The sequence below is a fragment of the Anomalospiza imberbis genome, chromosome 1 (assembly GCF_031753505.1).
Source record: "Anomalospiza imberbis isolate Cuckoo-Finch-1a 21T00152 chromosome 1, ASM3175350v1, whole genome shotgun sequence".
Taxonomy (NCBI): Eukaryota; Metazoa; Chordata; class Aves; order Passeriformes; family Viduidae; genus Anomalospiza; species Anomalospiza imberbis.
Genome location: NC_089681.1, coordinates 11,685,299 through 11,712,590, shown reverse-complemented (window position 1 = coordinate 11,712,590; position 27,292 = coordinate 11,685,299). Strand labels below are relative to the sequence as shown.

At 41.2% G+C, this 27,292-nt stretch overlaps 1 protein-coding gene across 20 annotated transcripts in view; it reads right to left on the bottom strand.

Annotated features, from left to right (window-relative positions):
- The window catches only part of MTSS1 (MTSS I-BAR domain containing 1), a 127,420-nt gene that overhangs the window by 67,314 nt on the left and 32,814 nt on the right, over positions 1 to 27,292 (bottom strand). Inside the window, exon 3 of one of the 20 annotated variants that reach the window (XM_068181442.1) lies at positions 14,079 to 14,187. The exons of the other annotated variants lie outside the window; for them this stretch is intronic. Within the exon in view, the coding sequence (XP_068037543.1) occupies positions 14,079 to 14,097 (19 nt within the window). The 5' untranslated portion in view covers positions 14,098 to 14,187. The remainder of the gene's footprint in view (positions 1 to 14,078; positions 14,188 to 27,292) is intronic. 20 annotated transcript variants of the gene reach the window in all.

The following is a 27,292-nucleotide window of genomic DNA, read 5'->3' as shown; positions in this document are numbered from 1 at the left end:
CAACAATCTGCAAATCTACTATCTATTCAGACATCCTTAATAGTCCCCCAGGAACCATTTTCTGTGTTAATATTCAAGATTTGGAAGTGTCACCCTGTAGGAAGCTGCACAATCCGGTAACCTGTTCCCAGGTTCTATGCAACATGCAATTTAACGCATGTAGGTTTTTATTTTGAAGCAGTAAAGTAGGGTTAAAAACTGTCTCCTGCAGACAGTTATTAATACAGAAAAGTAAAATTTAATCACTGACTACATGACAGATGAAATAAAGTCTAATGTGGTTTCTAATTTATAACAGCTGGGCCAAAATTATCTCCAGACATTAAGGGTCATGATCAGAGCAGCGACTACACCACCACAGCCCTCCAGAGGGGTATTTCAGACTTCTGCACTGCAGGGCTGGCAGTCCCTGTCTCCCTGCACAGCAGAGCCTGTGTTCAGAGCTGCAGGCACAGCAGCCTAACACAGGTGCTGTCCCTGCAGCCCTGGTGTGCAGGAAGCCTGGGCTGCTCCTTGTTCTCGTGAACGATGCTGCCGTGGTGTGTGACTTTGTGTGTCCTCATCACTGTGCAGTGCAGTCTGAAGACGTCCACCCCAACTCTCCCCCTCTCATCTGAGTTTGTTCAAATAGCTTGTTAGAATGGTGTTCTTCCCAAATGACAGTGTAAATAAATATCTGAGTTTGTTTTGCCAATTCTTGCTTCTCTTCAGCAGAAGTGAGCTGGGTCAGATTACCCAGTGTACCAAGGAAAGCAATAAATTCATCCCCACTCAGGCTTCCAAATCTGAGATTTGAACAACCTGCCAGAATGTTCTGGGCACAAAAGCTTCCCAGTCAAATCCGGGAGCTCTCATTACAGGAATTTCTATCTGAAATTCTGGTCTGAATTGAGTACAAGATGAGGTAAGATAAAGCAACAGGGTATTTTCAAAAATCTCCTCAAAATACACATGCTCTCTGAATAGAAGCAAAAGTTAATATACCTACTTAAGACTACAGATGGATACATCCAGTGATTGCTCTTGAGACCATGGAGTAAGCCCAGATGAAGGCAAAATTGCAAAATGAAACATGCACAGCAAGGGCAATCATCCTAATTTATTATAATAGCAGGCCAATCCAACATCAAGTGTGATTGCTCTTTTTCTTGCATCTAAACCCTAACTTTCAAAATACACCCTGTACTGCCTTCCTCCAACACCTTCTTTTAATTTGTACACTGACTTTGGTATTGAAAAATCTGCATATGTTACTTAGTTTTTTAGGAAAGGAATTCAGCAGTTAAGCACTTTTTTAAACTGGGTATTTCAACTGGTCTAGAGCATTCACCTCTTATTCCAATAAAAAGAGGAATTTTTTAATGGATTTTGCTTCAGTCCCACTCATTTTCATGGAATACATCCACAGCAAAGAAGTTTCTCCACAGATGGAAAATTTCCAGCATTTGCTTTCAGGCTGCTTATCATGAAAAACATAGATGTATTCCTTAAATATTATAAGAATGAGAGCCAGAACTCAAAGCCAGAAGTAATTACCTTCTCTGGACAACATTCAGCAAACCATTCCCTTCTCCCCCAGTCTGCCAGCTGTCTTCAGAGCAAGCAACCATCCTCCTTCTTTTAATTACCCGTTCATTTGTTTCTTGTGGTTTAGTCTTCTCTCATTTTTCTCCTCATTCTTCCCGCTCCAGCTGTTTCCAGGAGTCATACATGGCTCCATCCCCCAGGCTTTTTGCTCTCTGCACTCTGCTCAGCTTCCTCCTGGGGGACCAAATTCCCACTGAAATACTTTTGTTGTGATCAGCTGGAGTGAAGCATCCTCAACCACTGAACAAAGTATCTGTGTTTTCAGTATTCTCAAATTTAAACATAAAATAAACAACTTCGTGTGGATTACTCAAATTAGCTATTCAGTCTTGTTCCCTAACATCTTGGATCACTTCTATTTTTTAATGAGGTTCAGGCATTACTTTAAGAGAACCACTGCTGAAAAAAGGTCACAAAGTCCCCTCTAGCCCCATTTCCTGATCACTGGAGACACAGCCACCCAACTGACAGACCCAGCCATGGGGGCATGGGGGCGGGGGGTGCTGCTTTCTGCTTCTCAACTCTTTCTCCTGATCCTTACTTTCCTTCTGAAAGCAGCAAAAATGGCTCTTCCCATCTGTCTGAGTACTGACACTCATAACTAAATTTGGGTTTTGGTAATGCTAATATCTCCTTATTTGATACATGTGTCCTGTTGCTTTGTTCAGACTTGGCTTTCCTTCCACTAGTCTGGTATTACCAACGACTCTTAAAATCATTGCTTGCATTCTAGTTTTTGACCTTTCCTTTCATCAGGCTCATGCTATTTCAACCTTCACAGACTGACTCCACTGAGCTATTGAAATGCCAGCTACAGTCTCAGATTGGCCAACCTGTCCAGCTGTCACAGCTAACCTGGTAAGCCACAACATACACCATGATGATTTTTCTCTAATGAACTCACTGTTCATCTGTCATGTACAAACACATGTCTGTCTGTCCTCAAAGCTTTTGCTGTGCTCAAGTCAGCTGTAGCCTGTCATATCCATACTGTTATCATGATTATCTATATTTTTTATATATGGATTATTTCCAGCATATACATTGCAAGTCTGTGGAGGGGAAAAAAAACAACTTTAACTGGGTTCAGCTCTGTACAATCTTGACTAAATACCAGCCACAAAGTAACCCTACATTTATTAAAAACTAGCCACAAAATAGCTCAAAAATATTCCCAAATATTATTATAACTGAGAATACTCCCAAGTATTTCATAAAAAACATTCCCTGTCTAATTGCTGCTTTTTACTTTGGAAAGCAGTCACTAATAGCAACACTGATACTAGCATATGGAGCAGACTGCAGCATTCGAAGTTGCCAACAAGTTTAAACAAACAAATTGCAGGAATTAAAGTTTAAGCAAAACTTTCTTCCCAGAAACAAATAATGACACTGGATACAAAATATGGAAATGCCAAGCCAATACAAACACCAAAGGAGACAAAACAAAACCAGGCAGGAATTCTGTTTTTGCATAAGTGACAGCAGTTTTTTGTCTGGATCACAAAGGAACAGTTTCACTTCTTAAAAATTAAGCGTCTGTACCCTCAGGTAGGCAGTGAAGCACCTGGCAAGGCTGGGGAGGATGATGCAGAGCCCTGCTTCCCTCTGCCCAGTGACTCACCAGGGAGACACTCGCCAGATCTTTTCAGTTTTTTAATTGTTTCACACCAGGCAGACTAGTAGTTCCTGGAGGTAGCTTTTCCTAGTAAATATGCTGCCAGGAGATCACAGACTCCATGAGTGGACAAGCCTTGGAGGCAAAAACCTGGGTATGCAACTTCAGTGATAGAGATGTCTTTTGATGTGACCTACAGGATTAACCATAATCCTGGTGTGACTAAATATGTTATTTGCCATCTTTATTACCCATGAAGGAAAATTTAAGGACACCCCTACTTCTTTCGCTATTCCAGGCCAGTAAAAGACTGGACTGGAGATAATATTCAATACATTTTAGCCCTATTCCACAATAGCCAGTTACTTTTTTCTCTTGTTTGGACAGATGCTAAAGTAAATAACTGTCAAGACATTAATAAAAAGAGTAATCCAACTATCAAAAAATTAACAAAAAGCAAACCAGGCATCCTTAGTATTCTCCTCCCAACAAAAGATTGTCTGTAGTCCTCAGTTCCCACTGAACTGCTGCCACGAACTTAAAAAGCATCTCCATTTGCTGATGCAGGCACAGGCGGAAGGGAGCCCTCTCTGCAGGGAGCCCTTTGAGTTACCTAACACGCGCCAACAGAACTAAAGCACCCATAATAAAAGCACCTCAATCTCGAAGCATTGTCATTAAAGTTCAAAAAAAAACCACCCAAACCAGCAAGCTCAGGCTGAAGTAAACCATTGCTAGAAAGGGCTGCTTTAAGAGCATGCTGAATAGAACAGCTAATTTTTTGAAGTTATTTTGCTACAGAACACAATCACTTCAGACTAACATTAAATCTGACCATTGCAAATAGAGAAGCAAGGAATAATGCAGATCACAAATAAACAAATCTTATTCCATGACCTTTTCAATCAGATGCTACATAGCAACTCATCTCTGTTGCAGATCACTGGTATCATCAGGGTTGCTCCATCAGATACTTTCTACAGTCCAGTCTAATATTACATCAGCAAGTCAAGTGAGGACACAGACATTTGACTTTCTACTTTAATTGAGACTTTGCAAAAGAGGAGCAATTCCTTAGGGCTTTTTTTCCCCTGCTCAAAGGAGGCCATCATATTCACACTTAACTATCTGAAGCACTTAGAGCCCTAAGTGGTCCAGGACATCTCTAAGACCTTCCCTATGGGCAATTCTACACTACCTGTGCAGAGAAGGGTCTGGGTATTCAGTGTGGAACCAGCAGCACCTCACCCAGATGTTTTCATTCTAACAGTCAGTACACAACAGACTGGCTTCAGCTCCTTCTAGCCATATTTTCTAGAACTAACTTTCAGAACTTTATACAATCCCCTGGCTTTTCCTCAGTCCAAATGCTGCTGGCTGAGAAGCCCTGGTTGCACACAGCTACTTGGTGGATGTGAAGCTGATCACTTCAGACAGCACTGCACCATCACTGAGAAGCCATCCAGATAGCAGTGAAACCCAGGCTGTAAGAATACATAGGCAAACACTTTTCAACTTAATTGCCTTCCCTGTTCTTCAGATTGCCCCAAAGCCATCTGTCCCAGCCTGCATTCCTTCAACTGCTTGCTCATGTTAAGTACCTGCTTACTTAGCTGTCCTCAGTCACGTACACAGCTTGCACAGCTCCCTGCCCACGCTCTGCCTTGCCTGGAAATAAAGCAGCTCCTTCTCGAGCTGAGTTTGAGTAACATTACACTTCACCTCACAGCTGAAAACAAACTCAAGCAGGTCTGACAGGCCACAAGACAGTTTAGTGGAAGGGAAAAGAGCACGCAGGGTAAAAAGGCTAAACTGCCCTATAAAACCACTTTGCAAACTCAGGAGGAAACTTTTGTTAAGTATTAGAGGATTTAAGCAATGAGAAGTCACATGCCTAAATAACCCTGTGGAGTTTTACCCTCATGCTGAGGCTTGATGGTTTTAGCTTTATTGCAGCATAGTTGTCTTCTTGCACAACAGCAGGCTGAACCTGAGAAGGAAAATCAGCTGCGCTCTACCCTACCTAAAAGGAGGAGGTGCTGTGTTTACTCACTTAGGTCCAAACAGCTTCACAGAAGTCCACATTGGTAGGTCTATCAGAAGCCACAGGATTTCCTCAGTATGCACTGGTTTGTAATCTGTTATAATCAATAACATGAAATCGGGCACTGCTTACAGGACAGACACCAGCTGCACAGCAGGCTGCTCTCCAGTGCTCCTAGCACTCTGTGCAAAGTATAAAATATCAACTGCTACCCATTTCTGCCCCTGATAAAGTTCCCAAGATAAGAAATCACAGCATCTCTAACTCTGCACTTGAGGATGGTGGAGGAATGAATCATTCAAACACACACAAAAACTTTTTTTTCATTATTAGCCTCACGTGGCCATTTCTGCCAGAGAGACTGGAATAATCCAGACGCAGGAATTAAATTCAGTTTCACTTCTCCCTTGCTGTTAACTCAACATTAAATCCTGCTATTAGTGCTGTGCAGAAATGTCATTTTTCATAGAAATGCCTGGATCTTCATTCCCATTCATAGCACCCCAGTGGCCACAGCAGCTAAACAAAGGACCACCAAAGCAGAGAACATAAAACTTTGGTACTGCTAACATAGACCACATCAGGCATTTTAACAAGACTAAACAACAATAGCTACAGCAAAACCCAGTCTCATGCCCATTTATCACTGCCTGCATTTAAGTCTGTTGCAGCTTGTCAAGTATCTGGAAGCTCTTCCTGCCATCTGTTTCCTTCCTCCAAGGGTGGTGCAGTTTTCCATGATTACTCTCTCTCTCGCACACATACACACACACAAAAGTCTTTATTTCTGTGACTCGTAAGAATTATTTTTGAAGAGGACTATGAATTTTGAACCTGGCTGTGCAGCATGTCATTTGCTTGGATTGATAAAATTCATGGTTGCCTGTTTCCACCTTCTCAGAGTAACACCAAAATCTATTTTCCCCACCCGTTCTTTGTGGAATGGTAATATTAAAGCCAGCCAGTTAAAATGACAAGAATTTACCAAGCTGTTTCCAGAATGCAGTGGCTTGCTGCTTCCACAGAAAGCTGTCACAACAATTACCAAACCAATTAACAACAACTAAGCAAAGGGACAGATTTGTAGAAAGACTTGCTTGAGCTTCATTGCTGAGTGGGAGTCTTATTGCTGCCCTTTGAACACCAGAGTTTACAACAGATTGTAAATGGTACCTTTTCTGCAGTGCTGAGATTCCAGCAGATGAGCATCTGCCTCCTTTCTGTATGTAAATATTGCCCTTTTCCTCACTTCCCAAAGAAGGCACCTATGGATTTTACTGTCTCAGGAAAAAGGCTGCCCTAAATATTTACTGATCCTTTCAGAGTTTTACAGCAAATAGCCCTAAATGTTCATAAACATCTATTTGTACTTTTAACACAGCCTAGTCTTCCCATAATGCGGAAGTTGTATTACATAGTTATCTGTCCTTACACCAACAAAACAACTCAGGACTTTAAATTGTAAGCAATTCTCTAGCAGAATTAAAAATCTTTTAAGCAATTTACTTTCTGCAGCTATTAGCTTTGATAACCAAAACCTAGGGATGGACTGGCTACCTAGCATTCATTTTACTTTTCATTTTATACTGCACCCCTCTTGCAGAAGGACGATGAAAACATTTTCATTTTTAACCTGAGCTTAAACTTGTAGTGGAACAATTACATTAAGAATACCATTTTAAAAGAGTCAGCAGAAATACTCTGGTTTTAATGTCAAGTTTGGAAGTAAAGACAAAAAAAATCTCCTTAGAGTATACTTTGCAATAGAACCTCAGGAAGCAAGGAGGAACACACAGAAAAACGTCCTGCCCTAGGTGCATCTCCTGCATTTGAGCATCTTGATAGTAATAATAATGTGCTTACATAATCTCACTGAAAAACAGCAGACCAATCTGACCTACATCTTTTAAATAACCTGTTTCTTCTACTTTATGGAGAAGCTGGTATTAAACCATTAAGCTAATAGTCAGAGCTGGCTTGGGTTTTGGGTTTTGATAAGATCTGGTGCAGCTGATAAAACAAGTAAGAAAGAGTTTTGGAAATGGAAGCTTTGCATGAAAGCCTGGTCATGGTAACACTAACTCAATTTCCCCTCTCAAAAGAACAGCCATAAAGCCAGCACACTAAGCTGACTTGCTCCATCTATAAAAAGGTATCAATATCTACCCATATTCCAACAGGTTGTGGGGGCAAAGGCATTTACAGAACAAAGATGTTGCTCAGAAGGGTGTATGCTTTGCTGTTCATAATAAAGAGAGCTGTGCCTTATCCCAGTTCCCCATGTTTTGAATACTGAAGACCTATTAGGCATGAAGGACCATGGGCCATGTTGAAGCAAAAAAAAAACAGCAACAGAATTCAGCACATCTGCCTCCAGAAACTGCAGAAGTGCATAAAGAAGCCAGTGCTGAAATGTTTTTAATTGTGAAATTGTGTGGGAAAATTGGGAGGAGGCTGTGTTGTCAGACAAAAGGAAAAAACATTCTTTGAATTAACTCCCAACTGCCAAGCATTGCTTGCCTCCCTTTTTCCACCCTTACAACCTCCCCACTATGAAAGAATAGCCCCACGAAGCCATCCCTATGCACCTCCCCTCATAGCAGTACCAAGGGTGTTTGTATCCACCAGGTCATCAGCCCAGCATCACTTCTTTCCCAAGAACAGAAAATAGCAGCAATTCACAGGATCATTAAATAGAACACTGGGATATGCTGGACAAATGAGCTCTGTGAGACTGGGACTGCTACAGAGTTCAAAATGACCCTCACAGTTTCATTTGTGACCATGGGTCTGGCTGATGCTGCTGCCTCTGCTTATTAGAGGAAAGGCTTCTGTCTGCTCTGTTCTCAAATTCCCCTCCATCTTCTAGCTGGTCTTTCTGCAAAGCCAACAGGATTCTTTTTGGACAGCAATGCCTAAGACATTTCCCAAGGGATTTTGTTCCACAGCATTTCCTGCATGCTGCATCTGCCTAAAGAGAGAGCACTGAACTGAAGGCTCAACCTAGTAAAGAAATTGATCTATCTTCTAGCTTTTCAGTGTTTACAGCACATTCAGTTCATGTTTTCACATTCTCCTGTACTGGAATTCTTTTAATCAAGTCTGTAGTAAGATCCACAATAAACCTGAAAAAATCTTGGAAAACATTATTTGAATACAAGCCCAGTAACACTCCATATTTGCTGCATCCCACAAAGGCCGCCTTAAAAAAAAAGGCTTTCTAAAATAAAAAGCAAGTAGCATAGCATTTTTTAACTCCTAAATGGTACATCTGCTTTGGGTTCTGATGTTTGGTGTGAGCTGTGCTGTCTGCACAACCCTAACCATTGCCTGCCGTCTGCAGTTCCCTTGAGGAATGTAATTAACATCAAGTTAAAACCCCACCTCCAGCATCAGGGAGATAATTGAAATCTAGGCAGTCCCAAGACTCTTCTCAAATTGAGAAGTTGCTAAACCAAAATGTAAAGCTGCAGCAAGATGCTTATATTAATTATACTAACCAACCACCAAGGGGCTCCTATCTAAGGGCTGTTTTCCATGGATAATTCATGGCAGCTTTTGAATGATGGTCCATTCCTCAACAACACAAACAAGCTGTTATGGCTACTTCAGGCTTCCAGCATGAAAGTGCAGTGGCTGCTGAACTCCCCAGAGGAACCAATCTTTAAAAATACTATCTTTCAGTGACTCCTTTGTCAAAATAGAGGGGCATTTCATGGGTTAGTTTCCAGCCTTGTTACACCCTCAAACTTTCACCATTCAATGAAGACACCCATGAGCTGACAGTCTGAAATTTCAGGCCAAAACATCTTTGAACTTGTTTTTAAAAGACCAGCGTACAACTGCTTTTTGCAATGCCTCCCCTATTCAGTTTTAGGTTTTCCCCTTGAGGTTCTGTCCAGCAAAGCTTTTCACAACTCCTCTATACAAAACTACATAGTGACTTACACCAATACAATGGGTTAAATATGCCCCCCATATATGAGTAAATCAATTTAATTGACTACCTACAGAGTTAATCAATTAGATTAATGGTTGACCTACTTAAAGATAGGGAAAAGTATTTGATAGTTTTTTCTGGAAAACAGAATGCAATAGAGCATCATTATATAAATACCCAGGCAGTCCAGATAAAGCACGCTGAAGGTGAAGGACATGCACAGTACTGGAAGAACATGGCTCAGTGAGAGGCAAAGGACTCCATTTTATATTGGTGCATTTACTTCATGTCTGCAGTCTTGGGGGAGAAGCAGCAGGACAAAGGTTCTCTGTGATATATGAAAAAGCTACCTGCTCAACACAATGAGATTTTCCCAATAGGGGCAGCTCAATGATCAAGACATCCCCTTTTGGATTTTTTGATCCCTCTTCAAAGTTTGTGGCTTAACAAGTAGAGGAGACAGGAAGAAATTGCTACAACTTCCTTTTCCATAGTACCTTTCTCATACAACCACATGAACTCCACAAGCCCACATTTCACACTCTTGCATCTATGCCCTAATAAGCCATTTATCCTGCAGCAAGCTACAGCAGGAGAGGTTTATCTGCATTCACCCTCAACTGCAGTCAGCAGTTATCTCACTGCATATGTTCCTAAGAGCCCCTGCTTCTGTCTAGAGGTCAATTCACTGGACATCTGATTCTCCAACCCACTTTTTCCTGTCCAACTGACAGGGAATATACCTTGGAAATATACTTTATGAAAGCTGATTCACACCACTCCTACAAACTGTTTGTTACTGTGGGGGAAAGGAGTGGGGCTTTCGTTGTTGCCTTTTTTGGGTTTGGAGTAAAAAGCCTCATTGGGAGAAACAGTGCCCTGATAAAGGTTACAAGTTCATGCTCCACAATTGAGCAAGCAACATCAGCTTAGCACCATCACCCTCCTCACAACACTACAGCTCCTCAGTTTGCAGTGTGGTTTCACACCTGCATCACTGGATTAAGGCAGTGACTACAGAGCAGAAAGCCCATTCAAATTGTTTGATTAAAGGCTTCTGTGGCAGTGCCATGCTACTCAAAAAGACCTATTTGTACTGAATGCTGGAGCCAGAGCAATCCTAGTAAGTCATTCCTTCAGATATTTGTCAATCAACAAATGAGTACACTGATGAAGGCTGCACTGTCTCCTAGTGAAATGTGCTTTCCTTCTGTGCAGTCAATCTGAAAGTTGTAATTCTAGCTCATATTAGACTATGTGTAACATCACTTATAATTAACAAACCTGAAAAGCAGCAAGTAATTCTGAAAGACAACTGAACAAATGATGTCAGGTTTTATGACAAGACAGTTGCACCAGAGGCAATGCATCAAACAGCTACATGACATTAAACTTTCTTCTGAAGAAATATTCACCTGCTCTCTATTAATTCACTTACTTGATATTTAAGGACTGACAGTGCTGAAAAATGTGTCATTCCATTAGACAGATAGCTGTCCTGCCTCAGGGGAAATGCTGATAGTGTAATGGAAAGAGTTCCAAGGCTGGTGTGTTGTCAGCCTGGGTCTGCCCTGAGCAGCTGTTCAGAAACCCCACACAACCATTCCTCAGGAAACCACAGACACAACAGCACAGCCAGAAGTTTCCAAAAAATGAAAGGCATCTCTCATCCCCTCAAGAGAACCTGGGTAAATGGAGAGGAGAAGTGGAGGTAATAGCTGGGAGTCAAGACCTGCTTCTGCTGAATGTCCCGTGAATGAGGCAATTCCAGACAGAGGATATAGGAAAAACAATTCTGCTTTGCAAGGTAAATTAGAGCAATTCACTCATGGTTCTTGCTTTGAAGGTAGTCCAACATATTTTCATTCAATATCTAGTACACACAGAAAAAAAACCCATTTATTATTTGTATTCTTATTTGCTCCCAAATAAGAATTCCTTCCAGTTATGCTGTGCTTTGCACTGGTAGCTAGAAAGGAGTTGATAACACACCACTGTGTTATTTTGGTGACTTATTTTATTGATTTCTTCCACACTTTTCACAGAGGTTTTTCCTGAGAGACAGTCTTACATGGCTTCAGCTGCATACTTTCCCTTCAGTCTTGATCTCCTTAGGGAGTTTTAGGGTCTCTTCATGAGATGTTGCCAGACAATTAAGTTCCCAGTCACCTGAACAGCAGCATTGTGTAAGGACAGCAGCAGTCCTTGGGATGGATTAATTTCACCCTCCACCAAGAGCAATTTTAATACTCACAATGCAAGATGAAAGGTAAGAAGTAGAAAAACAAACACTTGGGGGAACCTGATTACAGGAGACTCCAGCAGTAAAGGGAGTCTCCTGCCATTTCCCTTTGTCAATACATTCAGTGATGGCAGATCCCCTCCCCTCCACAGCTACTCCCTGCGACTGCTACTCCCTGCTGAATGGGAAGTATGCAAGATAAGAGATCCGGGCTATTGGGTTGCAGGCTGTACATTACTCCCTAATCCTTTCAGGCAAACTGACCAGGTCGCTGTTTTTCTGATGCCTGGATTTGTTTCCTGGCACATACCTATTTCCTATCTTAGAGGTGTGAAGAAAGCTGGGTTTGATATCTTGAAAGCAGCATGCCAGTACTTCTCAGCCCTTCCCAATCCCTCTATCTCAAAAGCAGAGCTCTGCTGGTGGAGTGCCATCCCGACCAGCTGGCCCTCTCAGCACTCTTTACAACTGTCTATTATCTTTGTGTGACCTTCACAGCACTAACCAAGTGCAGAGAGGACCAGGCAAACAACTCAAGGAAGAACACTAAAAATATCCCAAACTTGCGTTAGTCACAGGACTGCGGCCCTGCTGAGAGCACCAGTCACCGCTCAGTTGAGCCGCAGCCCTGCTCTTCTGCCTCAAAGGGATCTGCACATCAAGTAAGCTCAAACTCTTTCATTTGGGTTGTTTTAAAATGGCAGTGAAGAAACACAGATCTCAACTGCTGAGTTTTGTCCCATGACCAAACCAGAGTATTAAGAGGCAGCTCACTGATCCCAAACAGCAATGGCATAATTTAATGTTCAACAGCTTCCTTGTGCCAGTGCACCACCACATCAAAGCTCTGCCACTGTGGGTCATTCTCCCATGATTTAGTGAAACCAGGCTTCCTATCACCAGTTTGTCAGAAGACTCTGCAGAGGAAAGTATTTGTTCAGTCTCTAATACAGAAGGAAACTCCCTTCAGACACAGGAACCAAGCCATACAACCTGAACACTGAGCTAGGGAATACCAGGAGCTATTTGGAACAGCCCTCATCAACTGTATTCAGCTACTTAATTCTCATCTGGTTAACATAAAATGCAGTGTTTCAGATGGGTGGGGGCTAAAAGGAACTTAAAAAAAATTATTGTAAGTTCCTGGGCCAAGCAGGGTTCCAGGGATTAAAGGGCAAACAAAGCATCTAAAACATGGAGAATTTCACAAATGGATATGAAACACAGAGTGACAACCAACTTTTCCACTACTGTGAATGGTCACCTGCAAATGAAACCCTTTCCTCACTCACAGAAAAGCTGTGATGAATGGAATAGAATAGAATAGAATAGAATAGAATAGAATAGAATAGAATAGAATAGAATAGAATAGAAGCTATAATAAATAAAGCATCTGTATTTTCCCCTCAGTTTTAAAGCAACCACTCACAGAAACACTGGTGCATTTCTCAGGCACACCAGACTTGGGTGCTCTTTTAATAACCTGCAATGAAGACTCCCAGCCAGCCAGCAATCCACAGGCAGTTCATAGGAACAGGAACGTGTGGGTGCAGAGGCTTTTCTCTGTGGCTTCCACACCAGCTGGTGCTGTGGAAGGGAAGGCTGAGGGCAGCTGCTGTAGGATGTAAATAGGCAGCAGCTGTTTGGCCGTGTGCTTGATGGGTTCCAAAGGGTTAAACTCTGTCACCATGCAGAAGCACATAGGCTCAAAGCAATAGCCCTGCCTCTGTCTGCAGGATCACTGCTTCCACCCTTTGGGGTATGGGTGGGGGAATGAGAGAGAAAAACACTGCCTCTCAATTTCTTAATATTTTATTTTGAAGACAAAGGCAAACCTCTGAGGGAAGTCAAAACTATTAGCTATTGCTCCATGCCACTTGTCATGTGAAGACACTGATGCAATGCTGCTCACATCAGTACTATTTCAGACCAACAAATTCAAGTGCATTTCAGTGCATGGTGACAGTCATCTTCAAATACAAAAGACACTTCTTGATGCCTATCACTGCACAGCTGAGAGCAGCTCCAAACCCCACAGCAGCTTGCTGCTCCACTCTATGTTTACAGCACACAACTGAGCCTTGCAGGCTCAGCTACCAGTCCCCTACAGAGGTTTGAGTTTTGCTTGGCACTCTTCTCCTTTTGGGGGGCTGGCAGTGACCTTCCTCTGCCTCCCACCACCATCCACAATACTCCAGTTTTGGTGGAAACAACCTCCTGACTGGGGCACACAAAGGCAGCAGCTCTTTTTGGAAACAAGCTGCTCAAGAGGAGTTGTGAGCAACCACAAACTACAGCTTTACAACAAAATCTAAAACACAGTCTCAGCCTGGCCTTCCTGTCAGCCACAAGGATAAGGAAAGAAGCATTTTGGGGGAATCCTCTCAGACTGGGGTGAGACAGACCAACCCACTGGGTACACAATTATAGCACTGTATGGGGTGTTACACAGGGGCAGAATTGAGCCTGAAGTGGTTTTTAAACTGTGAACTCCAATAATTCTCAAATCCTTCCAACCCTGTTGCAAAGACAGCTTATGTGCTGTTGTTTGTTGAAGGAACTTCCTGAGCTTTGCTGTTCCATTGGGCTGGAATGGGGCAGACTGAGCTGCTGCCACAGCACCCCACATCCAGCTGTGTTCACTTACTATCCCAAATAGTTTGCATTCTGCTTCTAATGCCAGGAACTCATTTCTCTCATCACAGCAACTCATGCAAGATTTAATGAAGACACATACCACACCTGAAAAGAAGTGACTGAAAGAAAGGGATGAATTATTTAAACTCCCAGTGACGCTCTTTTCCCCATCAAGAGCAGTCGTACAAATGCCCTCCTCTGATACAAACCCTTACCAGTTAACCAAGTACCCCACCTTCCCTGGAGCACAGACAAGGAGTGAACTCTCCTTCTTCCAAAACCAGTTCTGATACAAACATAAAAAAAAGGCAATATAACCAGCTGCCTCCCAGAGTCCTGGAGCAGGACACAAGGACAACACAAACCACTGTACATTAACAAGAGCTTCTATTTCTGGTACAAGCCTGGGCCCCTTGTTTCCTTTGGCCAATTATGATAATAGTATTTGGCAACAGTACCAGGACTAGTACAAAAACAAGACCAAAATGTTTATACAGAGAATCTGTAGCACATTTGTAACCTCTGCAGATACTGATCTCACCCAGCCAGTAGCATCCCCACCAGGGCTGAGAAATGGACAGCACAGAAGAAACCCAGGGAAGCAGGGAAGAGTTAGGGGCTTGCAGGGCAACGGGCATCACACCACAGATTTACACCCAAGTAAAGCAACTCCATCCTGACATTCCCTTATATGCCAACTTCAGCTGCAGTGAAAATGTTAAGGATAAAACACCATGCAAAGAAGCACCTTGAATGACCAGGAGGAAAGCCTGTTTTCCCTGTTGATCACCCCACCTTAACATAAATTCTGGTATATGAGCCAAAACTTCTATTAAAAAAAAAAAAAAGGATGGTAAATAGTAATGCAATGGTCCTGTGAAAGAGGCCATGGGAAAACAGCACATGTAATGGTTAGGATTTGACTAGGATTTCCCATTTATTCCAATGACTTCCCCTCTGTGAAGAGATCCCATTTATTTCTTTGGGCTACATCAGGAACATCCTATCTTGTCACTTCTTATGACAAGCTGTAGTCATAATGTAGAAGACCACAGAAGCCAAAATGGGGATTCCCCAGGAAGAAGATAAGCAAGCTCCTATTTTTTGGGTACTGTATGGGAGATTTTAAACAGAGAAACCATTTGCTCAATCTGGTCAAGACAAACAACATCATTCCTAAGTGTGACTATAACACAACTTTCAGTCCCAAAATTCATGCCAGAAAATAAAATAAATAAATGAATCAATGAATGAAAGAAAACACATAGTATAGCATGAGGTGGGGTTCTCACACAGCAAGTACAGTAGCTAGAACAAGCATAGTATTGTAGAAATCACCTGATTACATAAATACTCACTTCCCTGTCACTACTATTTCACACTACTTGCTGTGTTAGCACAACAAACAGAACACAACGTTCTGCAATAAACACTGGTGCTATTTATTCTGGTGCTTTCTCTATTTTGGATGTAAATACACCCATGATAATATAATCACATGAGAACTATCCAGCTTTCTAAGCCTTTTCCCTGACCCTCTGAGGTTACAGGTACCTAGCACAAATTATTTTCATGAAACTGGCTTATCAATAAAGCCATGGCACCAAATCTGTTTATCTATAATCAGGTACTCCACAAGTATTTTTCACAGATATTTAATCAGGTACTCACAGGTATTTTATCTGAGTCCTTAACCAAGTGCAGCTCCTTTTTTTATATTTTTGAAAGTTAAAGGTAATGATGTTAACTGCTCTAAGTGCATGCACCAGGCACACTCACCACCCCCTACAGAGCAGACAAGTATCTTCAGCAAGCAAGTTAGGCAGTGCAAGAAAGAATACTGGGATACATTAACCCATGTAAATCAAACACTGCCAGTCCGTAGGAAGCAAGTAAGATGGTTAGATACCAAAGCTTTACACTTGCTAAAATACTGTGAGTTCATACTCTCTCCAGTTTCACTACTCATGGTGTGGCCATATTTAAAGGAACTGGGAGCTGTTTCACCAGCTAAGAGCCTCCTCTTAGCTGGTGAAAGTCAGGCTGCAAACAGCTGGCATCAGCCACTTGGCAACTGCACTTACGCATTTGGGGGAACCAGAGCTGAGCTTCTTGGAGAGAGGCAAGGATTTTCTGTGGATTCTTCGTGAAGTGGTCAGTCTCAGCAAATCAAGGATGATACACTTTCATGGAAGCCATACAGCCTATTTTATTGCTATTTTAAGAATCCAACAGCATTTTCTTACAGTTGGTTGACATCAACAGGATGCAGCTTTCTGCTAGCAAGTGCAGGTTACCTCTATCTAAGGCATATCTTCCAGAACACGTTTTATGCCATTTATGCACTCACATTTAGATTAATGTATTCTGTGTGTCCTATTGTTTCTCCACAGCTTCCTTCCCAGGAGTTCATTTTCCTCTTGGAAATAGTCACAGGAAAACAAATTGCTCTTTCAGAACTGAAGGGATATTCAGCAATTAATTCATAAAACAGGAGACCTATTTGAACCCTCCCTTTTCAGTTTCTGAAAATAGTTATTTTCCTTTCACAAATTAACTAACTGGGCAGTAAAAAAAGGGGGCGAGGGGTGGTGGTTTGTTTTTTTTTTTTTTTTTGTAAACTACTATTGGAATAGTTACAACTGTATCAATAGTTATCAACTGTACCTTTTTATGGTGGTGAAAAAACAGTTCCAAATTCCAGAATTAATGCTATTAGTAGATACTTGTTTGGCTTGAGTATTAAATAAGAAAATGTAAGCTTCCAAGTGGCTTTCTATTTGAGGCTTGGGTAACTAGTTACGTATTCATATGCTGCTTGTTTTTATATCTACTTGATTCCCATTCTCTTTCTGTGGGAAAGCGATTCAAAATACTTTGGAAGAAAGTTTTCCTGACTGTGAAACAGAACTTTCTGATGCACTATTTAAAATGGAAAATATAATTCCACAATTAGAGCAACATAAACTAATCTGCTTCTTGGCAGAGAAAGCAAAACCATTTCTGCTTGCAACAAGTGAAAATGGATAATGATAGCGAAATCTCAACTGCACCCTAATCTCCCCCTTCTTAACACTAACTGGGCCACCTCAGCATTACCTTAATTCTGATAAAATGTATATGGAGAACTGAAACTAAAAACCAGCTACCTCAAATGCCAAAGTCCCTCTTCACTGAAATATCAAGGATTTCTGATCCAACAGAATATTGAGGGGGAGGCTGGGAAGAGACCAAGTTCCATGGGAACGTGTAAATTAATTTGAGTTTACATCAAAGTAGAAGCACTGAACATTCCATTTACATGTCTGGGAAGCCTCCAAAGTAATCCCTCAAATTTTAATTCTTTGTCATACAATATGGTAACAAATACACTGTGCATGACTGATGTGAACCTTGGCCTCCCCTTCAAGCTCTAGTTTTCAGAAACCTATTTTTGGTTGTTCAATAAGTATTCCAAACTAAAAGCAGACATCTATTATACCTACGTGGGTGTGCAAATATAGCTAATGCACTTTTTTGCAGGGACTTGTCTCTGGAAAAAATGTAACCTAAACATGTCTGTTACTGGTTATTTCACCTCAAATAAGAAGCTTAATACACTGCTGTAATTAAATGAGTAAGGTAGAACAACCAAGCTATTTACTACTTTAAAAAACTTGTTGCCACTAAATTCACATATCTATTTAACTCTTACTTCTTCCATTCCCACATGAGGCTATGTGAAACTTTCTAATCCCTCTTTCCCTCCTGTTTAAAATGTTTACAGTTTTGAGCTTTTACTGTTGTGTGGATGTAGGGAATAAGAAGTAAAAAAAAAAATTAGGTACCTTTAATTACACAGTTACAGATTTACATTTTACTTCCACAAAGACTAAATTACAGCATTTCCTCCAAAGACTGAAGATACAGGATGTTATACTGGGCAGTCATGCCGCTTTATGGATTGTCATTTATTGCTAAAAATGGCACCAGTAAACACAGGTGCAGCACCAAGGCATGCTCCCAAAGGGGGACTTAAGGCCACATGTCATGTGCAATGAACTACATCCACTGGCAACAGCTCATGCTTAACCCAGGAAAAGGCACGTCAAGGCTTGAATTTTAAATCTTTATTTATAAACTTTTTAAAAACACACATGAACCAACTGAGCCAGACTTGATTTTCATAGAATCATCAAAGTTATAGAGACCTTCAAGATCATGTGCTCCAACCACCAACCAGCACCACCACAGTCACCCCCTAAACCAGTCCCAAGTGTCACACCCAGATGGCTCTTGAGCACTTCCAGAGATGATGACTCCACATCCTCCCTGGGTAATTTATTCCAATATCTGAGCACTCTTACAGAGAAACAACTTTTTCTAATATGGAATCTGAACCTTTCCTGGCACAATTTAAGGCCATTTCCCTATATCCTTTCACCTGAGACATGGCAGAAGAGAACGACCTCCATCTCACTACAACCTCCTTTCAGCTGTAGAAATGGTGAGGTCTCCTGAGCCTCCTTTTTTCCAGACTAAACACTGCCAGCTCTTCTCGTAAGATTTGCTCTCCAGACTCTTCACCAGCTCCACTGCCCTTCTGGGCACACTGCAGCACCTCCATATCCTTTCCGAGCTGAGGGGCCCAGCACTGGACACAGCACTCCAGATATGGCCTCACCACTGCCGAGTACAGGGAGACAATCCCTACCCTGGTCCTGCTGCTGACACTATTTCTGATCCAGGCCAGGATGCCACTGGCCTTCTTGGCCACCTGAGCACACACTGGCTCATGTTCAGCTGCACCCCCAAGTCCTGCTCTGCTGAGCATCTCTCAAGCCTCCCTTCCTCAAGCCTGTAGCAATGCACATGAACTTCCATGAAGCTATGAATTTACTGTCAAACTCACTTGTTTTCAGTGCTGATGGGACTGTGTGATGTTAAATACCTCAGCCCATTATAAGCATTGCCTATTCCAGTGATTCCTCTCTTGCAATTAAAAAAAAAAAAAAACCAGAAATAAAACCCCAACCCCAACCCCCACAAGTCTAGAAGTGTAAAACATTCAAATCCAGCTAGTTTTTTTTTTTTTCCTTCTTCTCACCCAGGATGAGCTTCACCCTATGGCAAGTCAGTGTTGAGATCCACAGTGAGGTTGCTGTCACCTTGACTTCTTTCAACTTTCATTCAGAAGTCCACTTGAATCTTGTTTCCTATTCTGTTCAAACACTGGAAATCCTGAGGTCCTCTCCCAGCCCCTCCCTACCCCCTCAGCCACTGCAGAGACCACAGCACCATTCGCATGAATCCGAGACGCCCATGTCATCCCTTGGCACACATTCCCAGGTCAGCTGTGCGATGCTGCTTCCTCTCAGAAGAATGAGGAAACGTTGCCAATCTCTTTTCCTCCTCTCATTTTTAAACACTATTTCACAACAAAGCACAACCCTCATGACATTTGAAAATAAAAATGCCCAACCATCAATTTTCCCTTCCTCCCACCCGAAATGTGTTTGATATGTTTACTCAAATATTTAAATTAGGAGGTTTTCCTGTGCCTGACATAGTCATATTTAAGGTACTGCTGGTATTTTTACAAGATGCAGGTGTAGTCAGAGTAATTAGCAGTTAAAAACAGATTGATCTTTTACCAGTTATTAAGAAACACTGAACAGCGCTATTTAAATAGATAACATCCTACTTCCAAGAAAATATGATTTAAAATGTATGCTAGTGAAAAGGACCTAGTATGCTTTACAAAAAAGGAAACAATGGAAACAATAAGCTCTGCAAAATGCCCTTTTAAAAATAGACACTGTGCTGAATACAATGCAGATTATCTGGGAGAATATGCAGATATCACAAAAGAAAGATGAGATAGGAATTTTCACTGCGACAGACAGGATTTATCGAGAAGTTAAAAAATAAATTCTTTGTCAATTGAGAGAAAATTCCTTTTGAAACTCTGGCATCTGATACCAGCTCAACACTATTTGGATGCTCTGCATTCTCCTTTCTGTCTTAACTTGGTCTGCTTTAGAGACCACACAAACATTCTTCTGCTAGAAGCATTTGTTTCTTCAAGTTATTATTAGCCGTGAAGATCTAAAGCAGATCTGTTCTCAGCTACATTCATAGCCCAGATGTGGATATTCTGAAGACTCTGCATGAAGAATCAAAGCCAAGATTCCAAAGTCCTGTACAAGAGACCCACAGGAGATGAAAAGAAGGCTGTCTTCAGCATTTTCATCCTACAAGCTATTTATGGGACTATGACTTCATACTATTTTGTTCTCAAGTAGCACAGATGTTCTGTATCAATTCATAGATTTGGAAAAAGACGTGTAGAGTGAGTGTAAAAAAAAAAAAAACACTATTTGCACCTGAAGCTGCAGCAATACAAACACAGAACTGATAGGATGTGCTGTATTATTACTGGGGCAAATTGTTTATTCACTTAAATACTTACATTATATTTTCTCTGACCATCATTTGTCTGAAGAGATTCTGAAGCCAACAACAATAAAAAAAACTATTTTTAGTAAAAAAAAGCTGTAAAGCAAGTTATTTTGTCCCTGTTCTCAACTTGTTTAATATGCAGGAACAAATCCTGTCAGAATTAGCAGAGTGCCTTGCTTTTGATTTGTGTGTTAGATGCATGGTAGTCATTTTGTTGAAGGTTTGTTTTATATTTAAATCAAGCATCATTACTTTTAAACAACACACCCTGTCTTCAGAACTCAAGAGATATAAAAATTTAAACAAAACCTGAACATTATGGTTAGACTAGATTATCCTAGGTCTTTTCCTGCTTAAATGATTATATGATTCCGTCCTCTATAAGAATGAAGGTATTAGTAGGTCCAGGAAATTGACTTGCTGTGCCATAAAACAACTTCCAAGCATTCTAAAAGAGGGTATAGTAAAATTCCTTATTGTAGCTGTAAATTTGAAATACCTTCTGCCAATAATGTTTATGGGGAAAATACTGTATAAAGCAACCAATAAAGTTTCCCTACTTATGATTTTTCATTTACATACCACATTACTATCTCCTTTGCATACATGAAAATTCTATTTGCAACCAACTGAAAAACATACAACATCCAAGGACAAAGATCAAAATGTATAATGAATTCAGGAATTTGCATTGGGATGTCCCTGAACACCAGGATGCTGCCCCAGAATCCCTTCTGATTCACTTGAGTCTTCTACAGAATATCACACAGCATCACAGAATCACAAACAGAGCTGCAAAATTTTAAGGAATACATTTTCAATGCACAGCCCTTATTCCACTCAGTGGTACAAATTAGCAAGGGAGGTTCCTTAATTAGGAAGCGCTAAATTTAGGACTGCAATATTCATCTCAAAGGGTCACAGCCATCTGTGTTTATTCCAGCAACTACAAAAATGCACCTTATATATGTGCATTATAGTGTATCATTTACTGCACATAACTTTAAGGTTTTTGAAAAATATTTGTCCAACAAATGTGAACACCCTCCCATTTCTTTTTCCTCTCCCAATCTCCCACTTCCACTCAGATAAGGTTAGCTAAGAAAAACCCTATTCATAGGAACTAAGACAAAATTATTAGTCCACTCTGGCAATCAACAAGTAGCCTCAGTCAGTGTCTTTGCCATAAAACTGACTCTGGAGATTTATAAACAAGCCCCTGTATATTTTAATTTGAATTAAATATGTCTGAGCTATTAGAGATGCTCATACCAGTAAGAACTACTCAAAAACTGCAAGTCACGTGTTTTGCATTGCATTAATAGAAACAAAACAGTGATGCCTTAAAAGTCATGGGTTAAAGGAAACCATGCTCTGGACTAAATTTGTATGCTTTTGATTACTTCTGTGGAGTAAACGTCTCAGGAATTGGAGGAGTGAAAGGTTCTCAAGCTGTTATTCTGATGGTACCAGGCACATAAATTTTCCTTCCTTCAAGACAAGCCCAGCTACACACCATGCTGAGGATGCAATCACAATGTTTCACAGGTCTTGCAATCAGAAGTTCATTAAACATACTGTTAATTATTAACTTGCAGCTCATAACCTGCAATTGCATTGTCACTCAGCTTCCATGCCCCTCATCTAGCTTGGAATACAGTCTAAGCCTCATCTTGTTTTCAGGACATTTAGCAATTGACAAAATCAGTGCCTTGACAAAGCTCAAAGCAGGGCAGGTGTATGGGTCTAGCACTAACACCTTCTGCAGAACATTCCAGTTAAAGTAAAACACTAAGCTTCAGTCCTGAGACATAAATGTCTGTAGACCTGTGCAACTCTATCTTTGACCAACCAGCTCCCCTAACCACTAGGATGAGCACAGTTTACTGACAAAGAGGTCCCTGCATGCCAGAAGCAGCTTATTATGGGAGAAGGATCATACTTCCTCCTTGTCTCCTCAAACCTTGTACACGGAGAAAGGTGATAGTTGGATAATGGATATGCTGCAATCCTCCCCATTTTACATACTGGCTTGGTCCACCATTTTTTCCTGCTTATTACAGTAATTAATCCAGCAGATCCATGAAGGCACCACACCGGTCATTTCCATCAGCTAACTTGCAGGAGCTATACATCCTTTCAACGAAGCCTTGGAAGAGCTCATTTTCAGTCCCTCTACAGAAGATGCCAGGTCATACCACCTGTAGTTTTATGATCCATTGGGAAGCCTGTGGTACAGACTAACAGTCACAGGAACTGGATACAAAACAGAGATCCACTGTTGAAGCTGTTATTGCTTTAACACCAAAAATATGATGCTTACCACTCAAAGACAGGCTCTAAAGAGAGTGACTATGAGACTGTATGTTGGAGGAACAAGCAACCTTAAGATGTTATTGCAAATAACAAAAGTATTCCCTGGCAGCTGCATAGAAGCACTGGCAAATCTGAAAATGCTAAGACTGTTTACTCCAAATATAGTGGACACATCCAATTGAAGTGGTCTAGAGTGCAAATCAAAATTTCAAGTAACAAGAAGTTGCAAAATCACCTGTTAATTCTTTCAAGTTTTGTCAAATAGAAGATCTCTCAGCCTCTACCAAAAGAGAAAATCATCTAGCAGTAGTTGATATAATTAAATTTAATGCAATAAAAAATTACCCAAACTCTAAGACCAGCTCATAAATATGTAAATTTCATTGTTATGAAAAGACTAGTCAATCAACTCTATGAAGAGATAGTGAGATATTAACTTCTTTATATTGTTAAGTGCCCATCACTTTTGCCCAGAGAGTTGAAATTGCAATTTGCAAATACACAAAGCTAGCTGAATAAAGACCAGCATCTCATTTCTCTCCAGCTAAAAAAAGAAATGAATGTAATCAGCACATTTTCTCTCTAGATGAGAATGACAAATACAATCGCTAATGCATTGTGTGCATTTCTGGTCTTACAGCTGCTTAAAGCTTCTACTTCCAAAAAAAGAGTTTCAAAAGTAGACAGCTGTGAATTTAACTTGCCCTATGCAAATGTTTTCAACTTTAAAAGAAAACCACTTTCCTCACTGCCTAACTCCTTCTTGTAGTGCAAATCAGGAGGAAAAAGGAGGAGACAGCATGCTTAGATTCCTTCTTTCTGTTATTCCAGGAAGCTGTTTGGGAAAATAACTGCTCAGGTTCTGCATTTCAGAATAGCATCAGCTCCCCCAGCCACCAGCAAAGGGCTTTCCCTCAGCCAAAGATCATGCTGCACCCACGCATTCTTCAAAGCTCCTCCTGCTCCTCATGACCATTCCTGGAAACTGTTATTTGTACAATCCAAAGCACAGCTCCAAGTACATCTCCCTGGTCAGAACAACACATGCCAAACTGCTATAAACCACTCTGCACACAGTGCGAGGGAATCCATGCAGCTCCAAGGCATTTTGTAAACAAGCAGACATGCTGCATAACAGACAAAAAAGTTTAACAGCATAGGGGGACTAGGAATTTAAAATGCATGCAGGACATCACTGAATTAATAATGGTAGCCATTACATTTCATTTTTCTTTTTTTTTTAATGCTTATGGTTATTTACTGTACTTATCTAGTTTTAAAATGTCAGACCACAGGCACAAAAATAGGTATTAATCACATAAGCAAGCAATGCAATATGCTGCTGCTTTTCTTCTTTATATGTTCTATGCAAGTAACACTTGCAACTTTTCCTCTATTTTTCCACATCTTCTAGACAGCAGAGGACAAACCTGCTTAAAGTAACATGGGAAGAAAGTACCTAAAAGATTGAACATGCTGGCAGGGAACCACCTACATTCATCCCTTGAGCCCGATGCAATTTCAACTCTCACACTTTCACAGACTTCTGGCTAGCCAGCAAGGTGGCAGAAATTGGAGGAAAGCTATCCCCAGTTACTCCCGTTATTTTGTATTCTTGCTCTCATTTAGAGGCAAATAGCCTGCAAAAAACCTCCACAAAGCCTCACCACAGATGGCAGTTTGGCATTCTCCAGCCAAGCTCACACCTGCAGCTTCCATGACCGCTGCTGCAGCTGGGCTTTTTGTCTCCTCTCACTGACAAAAACTGCAAAAAACACAAGTGTTAAGTGACCCACTACCACCATCCATTTCATTAATGAACGAAGTCCACAGGAAATCAAGATGCAAGCCTCTACTCTTGGCTCTGCTCCCACGGACACCACTCTGCTTATTTCACAGGAAGGGGTAACCTTCGGGCAGTTTGAGCATAGAATCATTTGCCATGGGGAAATTCCCATCCACAAGAGGAAGAGAAAAAAAAAAAAAAGGATACAAAACTGACAGGTCTGAAGAGGACTTCAGTCACCAACACCAGGGTGAGCCACGGGAGCCCTGTGCTGAGCAGGTCACGAGCCCTGCAAGGGCAAAGGCAGATCTCTTCACAGCAGTTTCACTTGAGCTCTTGCAGCTAACCACCCCAAACGGGAGCCACCAGACTCTCCACAGCACTTTACTCTCTCCTGGCCATAACATTTCACTCCAGGCCATGGCTTGGAGCAGTTCATGAGCACCAGGACAGTCACTTTATAGAAAGTGGTATGTTTTCTTGCACATTCTGAGTTGTGGCAAGACAATCTCTCCCTGTCTGTGAATTTTATGCAAAACCCACAGATCACAGACACAACCAAACCCAAAGTCTGTATTTCCTTCAGAAATCCAAGCAAGATTTCTTCTGGGTACTAGTTTGAGTGAATTTTTTTCTCCATATTTATTTATACAAAGAAGATGCACCTAGAGCGTTTTCCAGCACACCTGCACTGCAGAAACGCTGCCTGTTCCCACGCCTCTCTGTGCTGGAGGGCCCCAACCCGGCTGTGTCCAGCACAAGGCTTGCAGCAGACTAAGCCCTGACCCCCCCTCCAGAGATAATCAGGTTAGATGATCTAATGGTCCTCCGAGTCCTTAAAGAGAAAATTAGGTGTGAATCACTTCGATGCTTTGAAGCCCTGGTCCAGTTTCTCCCACAGACAGAGACCAGCCACTGCAAGATGAAACTCAAATCAAAGCCAAGTTTTACTTCTGTGGTCAGTGGCACAGACATTTCAAAACCAAGGTGAAGCAGATGACCAGAGAAGAGAGCTGAAGCCAGACAGGCTTCTCTGTCTGTAGGACAGGGAGGCATTCAGCTGGCTAAGAAACATATGGGTAGGGCGACCAAGAGCCTGAGAGGCTTCCTGGCCAGATGCTTTCCATAAGTAAATCCTAAAATGGCAGCCACTGGTCCCCATTATTTATTCATTCAGTCATTCTTACCGAAGAACAGTTCTCACATCAGCTGGATGTAATTTTGTCTCTTGTACAGGTAACTGATCTTGCTTCACCCTAATATTTTATACAAGATTATTTAAAAAAAACCTCTGAATTATGCAGTAGATGGCTATTAACAAGGATAACCCAACAGGCTTGTTTCTAAGCTTAGAAGCTACTTTTTCTCCAAGACTGACCTGTCCAGTTGTCCATACTAAAGCGGCTCACAGTTATTTAAATCATGCAAGGCCATCACTGTTTAGTGCTTTCACAGAAAGCTTCCCAAACAGAATTAATTAGCTGATAATTTATATTGAGAACATATCCATCAAACCAAGGGATGCTGTTCCCCATGTTTGTGCCAAAGCAGCTCTACTCCTACTCTTCCATCAGCATAAATGAGTTTAAAAATAGCCTTATAAGAATATTAAAATGGGTTTCATTATATCTTAAACTAGTGAGAAGACTTTGACAACTATTCCCACAAAGCAAACTCCCTGTAGAACCTTTTAAAATATCCTAAAAGGAGTTGCAGCTCTACCTGCAGAATTGAAATCAAAAACAAGAGAAAACAAAAGAGAAGGTAATTTATTTCAAACAAAATGTTCATTGCTGCATGGAGAAATCTTTGTTCAAATATATTGCATGTAAAAAATCTTATTATTGTGTAATTAAACCCTGAACTAATATGGCCAGGGAAGTGGAGCCTTAAAAACAAGGCTTTCAGGATTGTCTAGTTTGACACCTTCTTTACATGGCAGAAACAAGTTTGTCTGCCTTAATCCTTCCTCTGCAACCACTGAGAAAGGTCTTTATGTGCTACAAGAAGAGAACTTTAAGTTTTCAGGGATCAAGAAAAGAATAACATAACTTCAGTTAGGCCTAATCCCATTCAACCAGTCAATACTGCATCTTGCTCATCTCGTTATTACCAATCCTCTTGCAAAATGAGGCTATTCTACACACATATTTCCAAATCATCCATCTTAATGCAAATATGCTGAAAATGTTGCAGGAAACATGCAGGGCCACAGTCAGAAAGGAAAAAGCACAGAAACCCACAGAAGTTGAAAACAAAAAACCACAGGTAAGCCTCTTTCCAAGAAAAACAAACAATGCCCTCTGCAAAGCAGAACTAAGTGTATTGGAGAGGGAAATCCAGATAGAGCCACGAAACACCAGAAAACAAGTTATTCCAGACTTCTTCTTAAAAGAAAAGAAAAAGCAAGTGGGGGGAGTGTGAAACTCTAGGTGCCCCCTGGATCCTGTGAACAGTTATCCACATATATCCACCTGTCCAGTCCCAGTAATGCTTTGGGATGGTTCTGGGCATGCAAAGCAGCATATCTAGGATCCAAAATAATATTACTGAAGGAATTAGGTACCAGGAAATACAGACCCTCCATTTTTCATGTAGTTGCTTTGCAGGAATTACATGGCATCTCACACTTATCTCCAAAGCAGTATCTCACCCTCCAAATAGCTTGAACAAACTTCGCA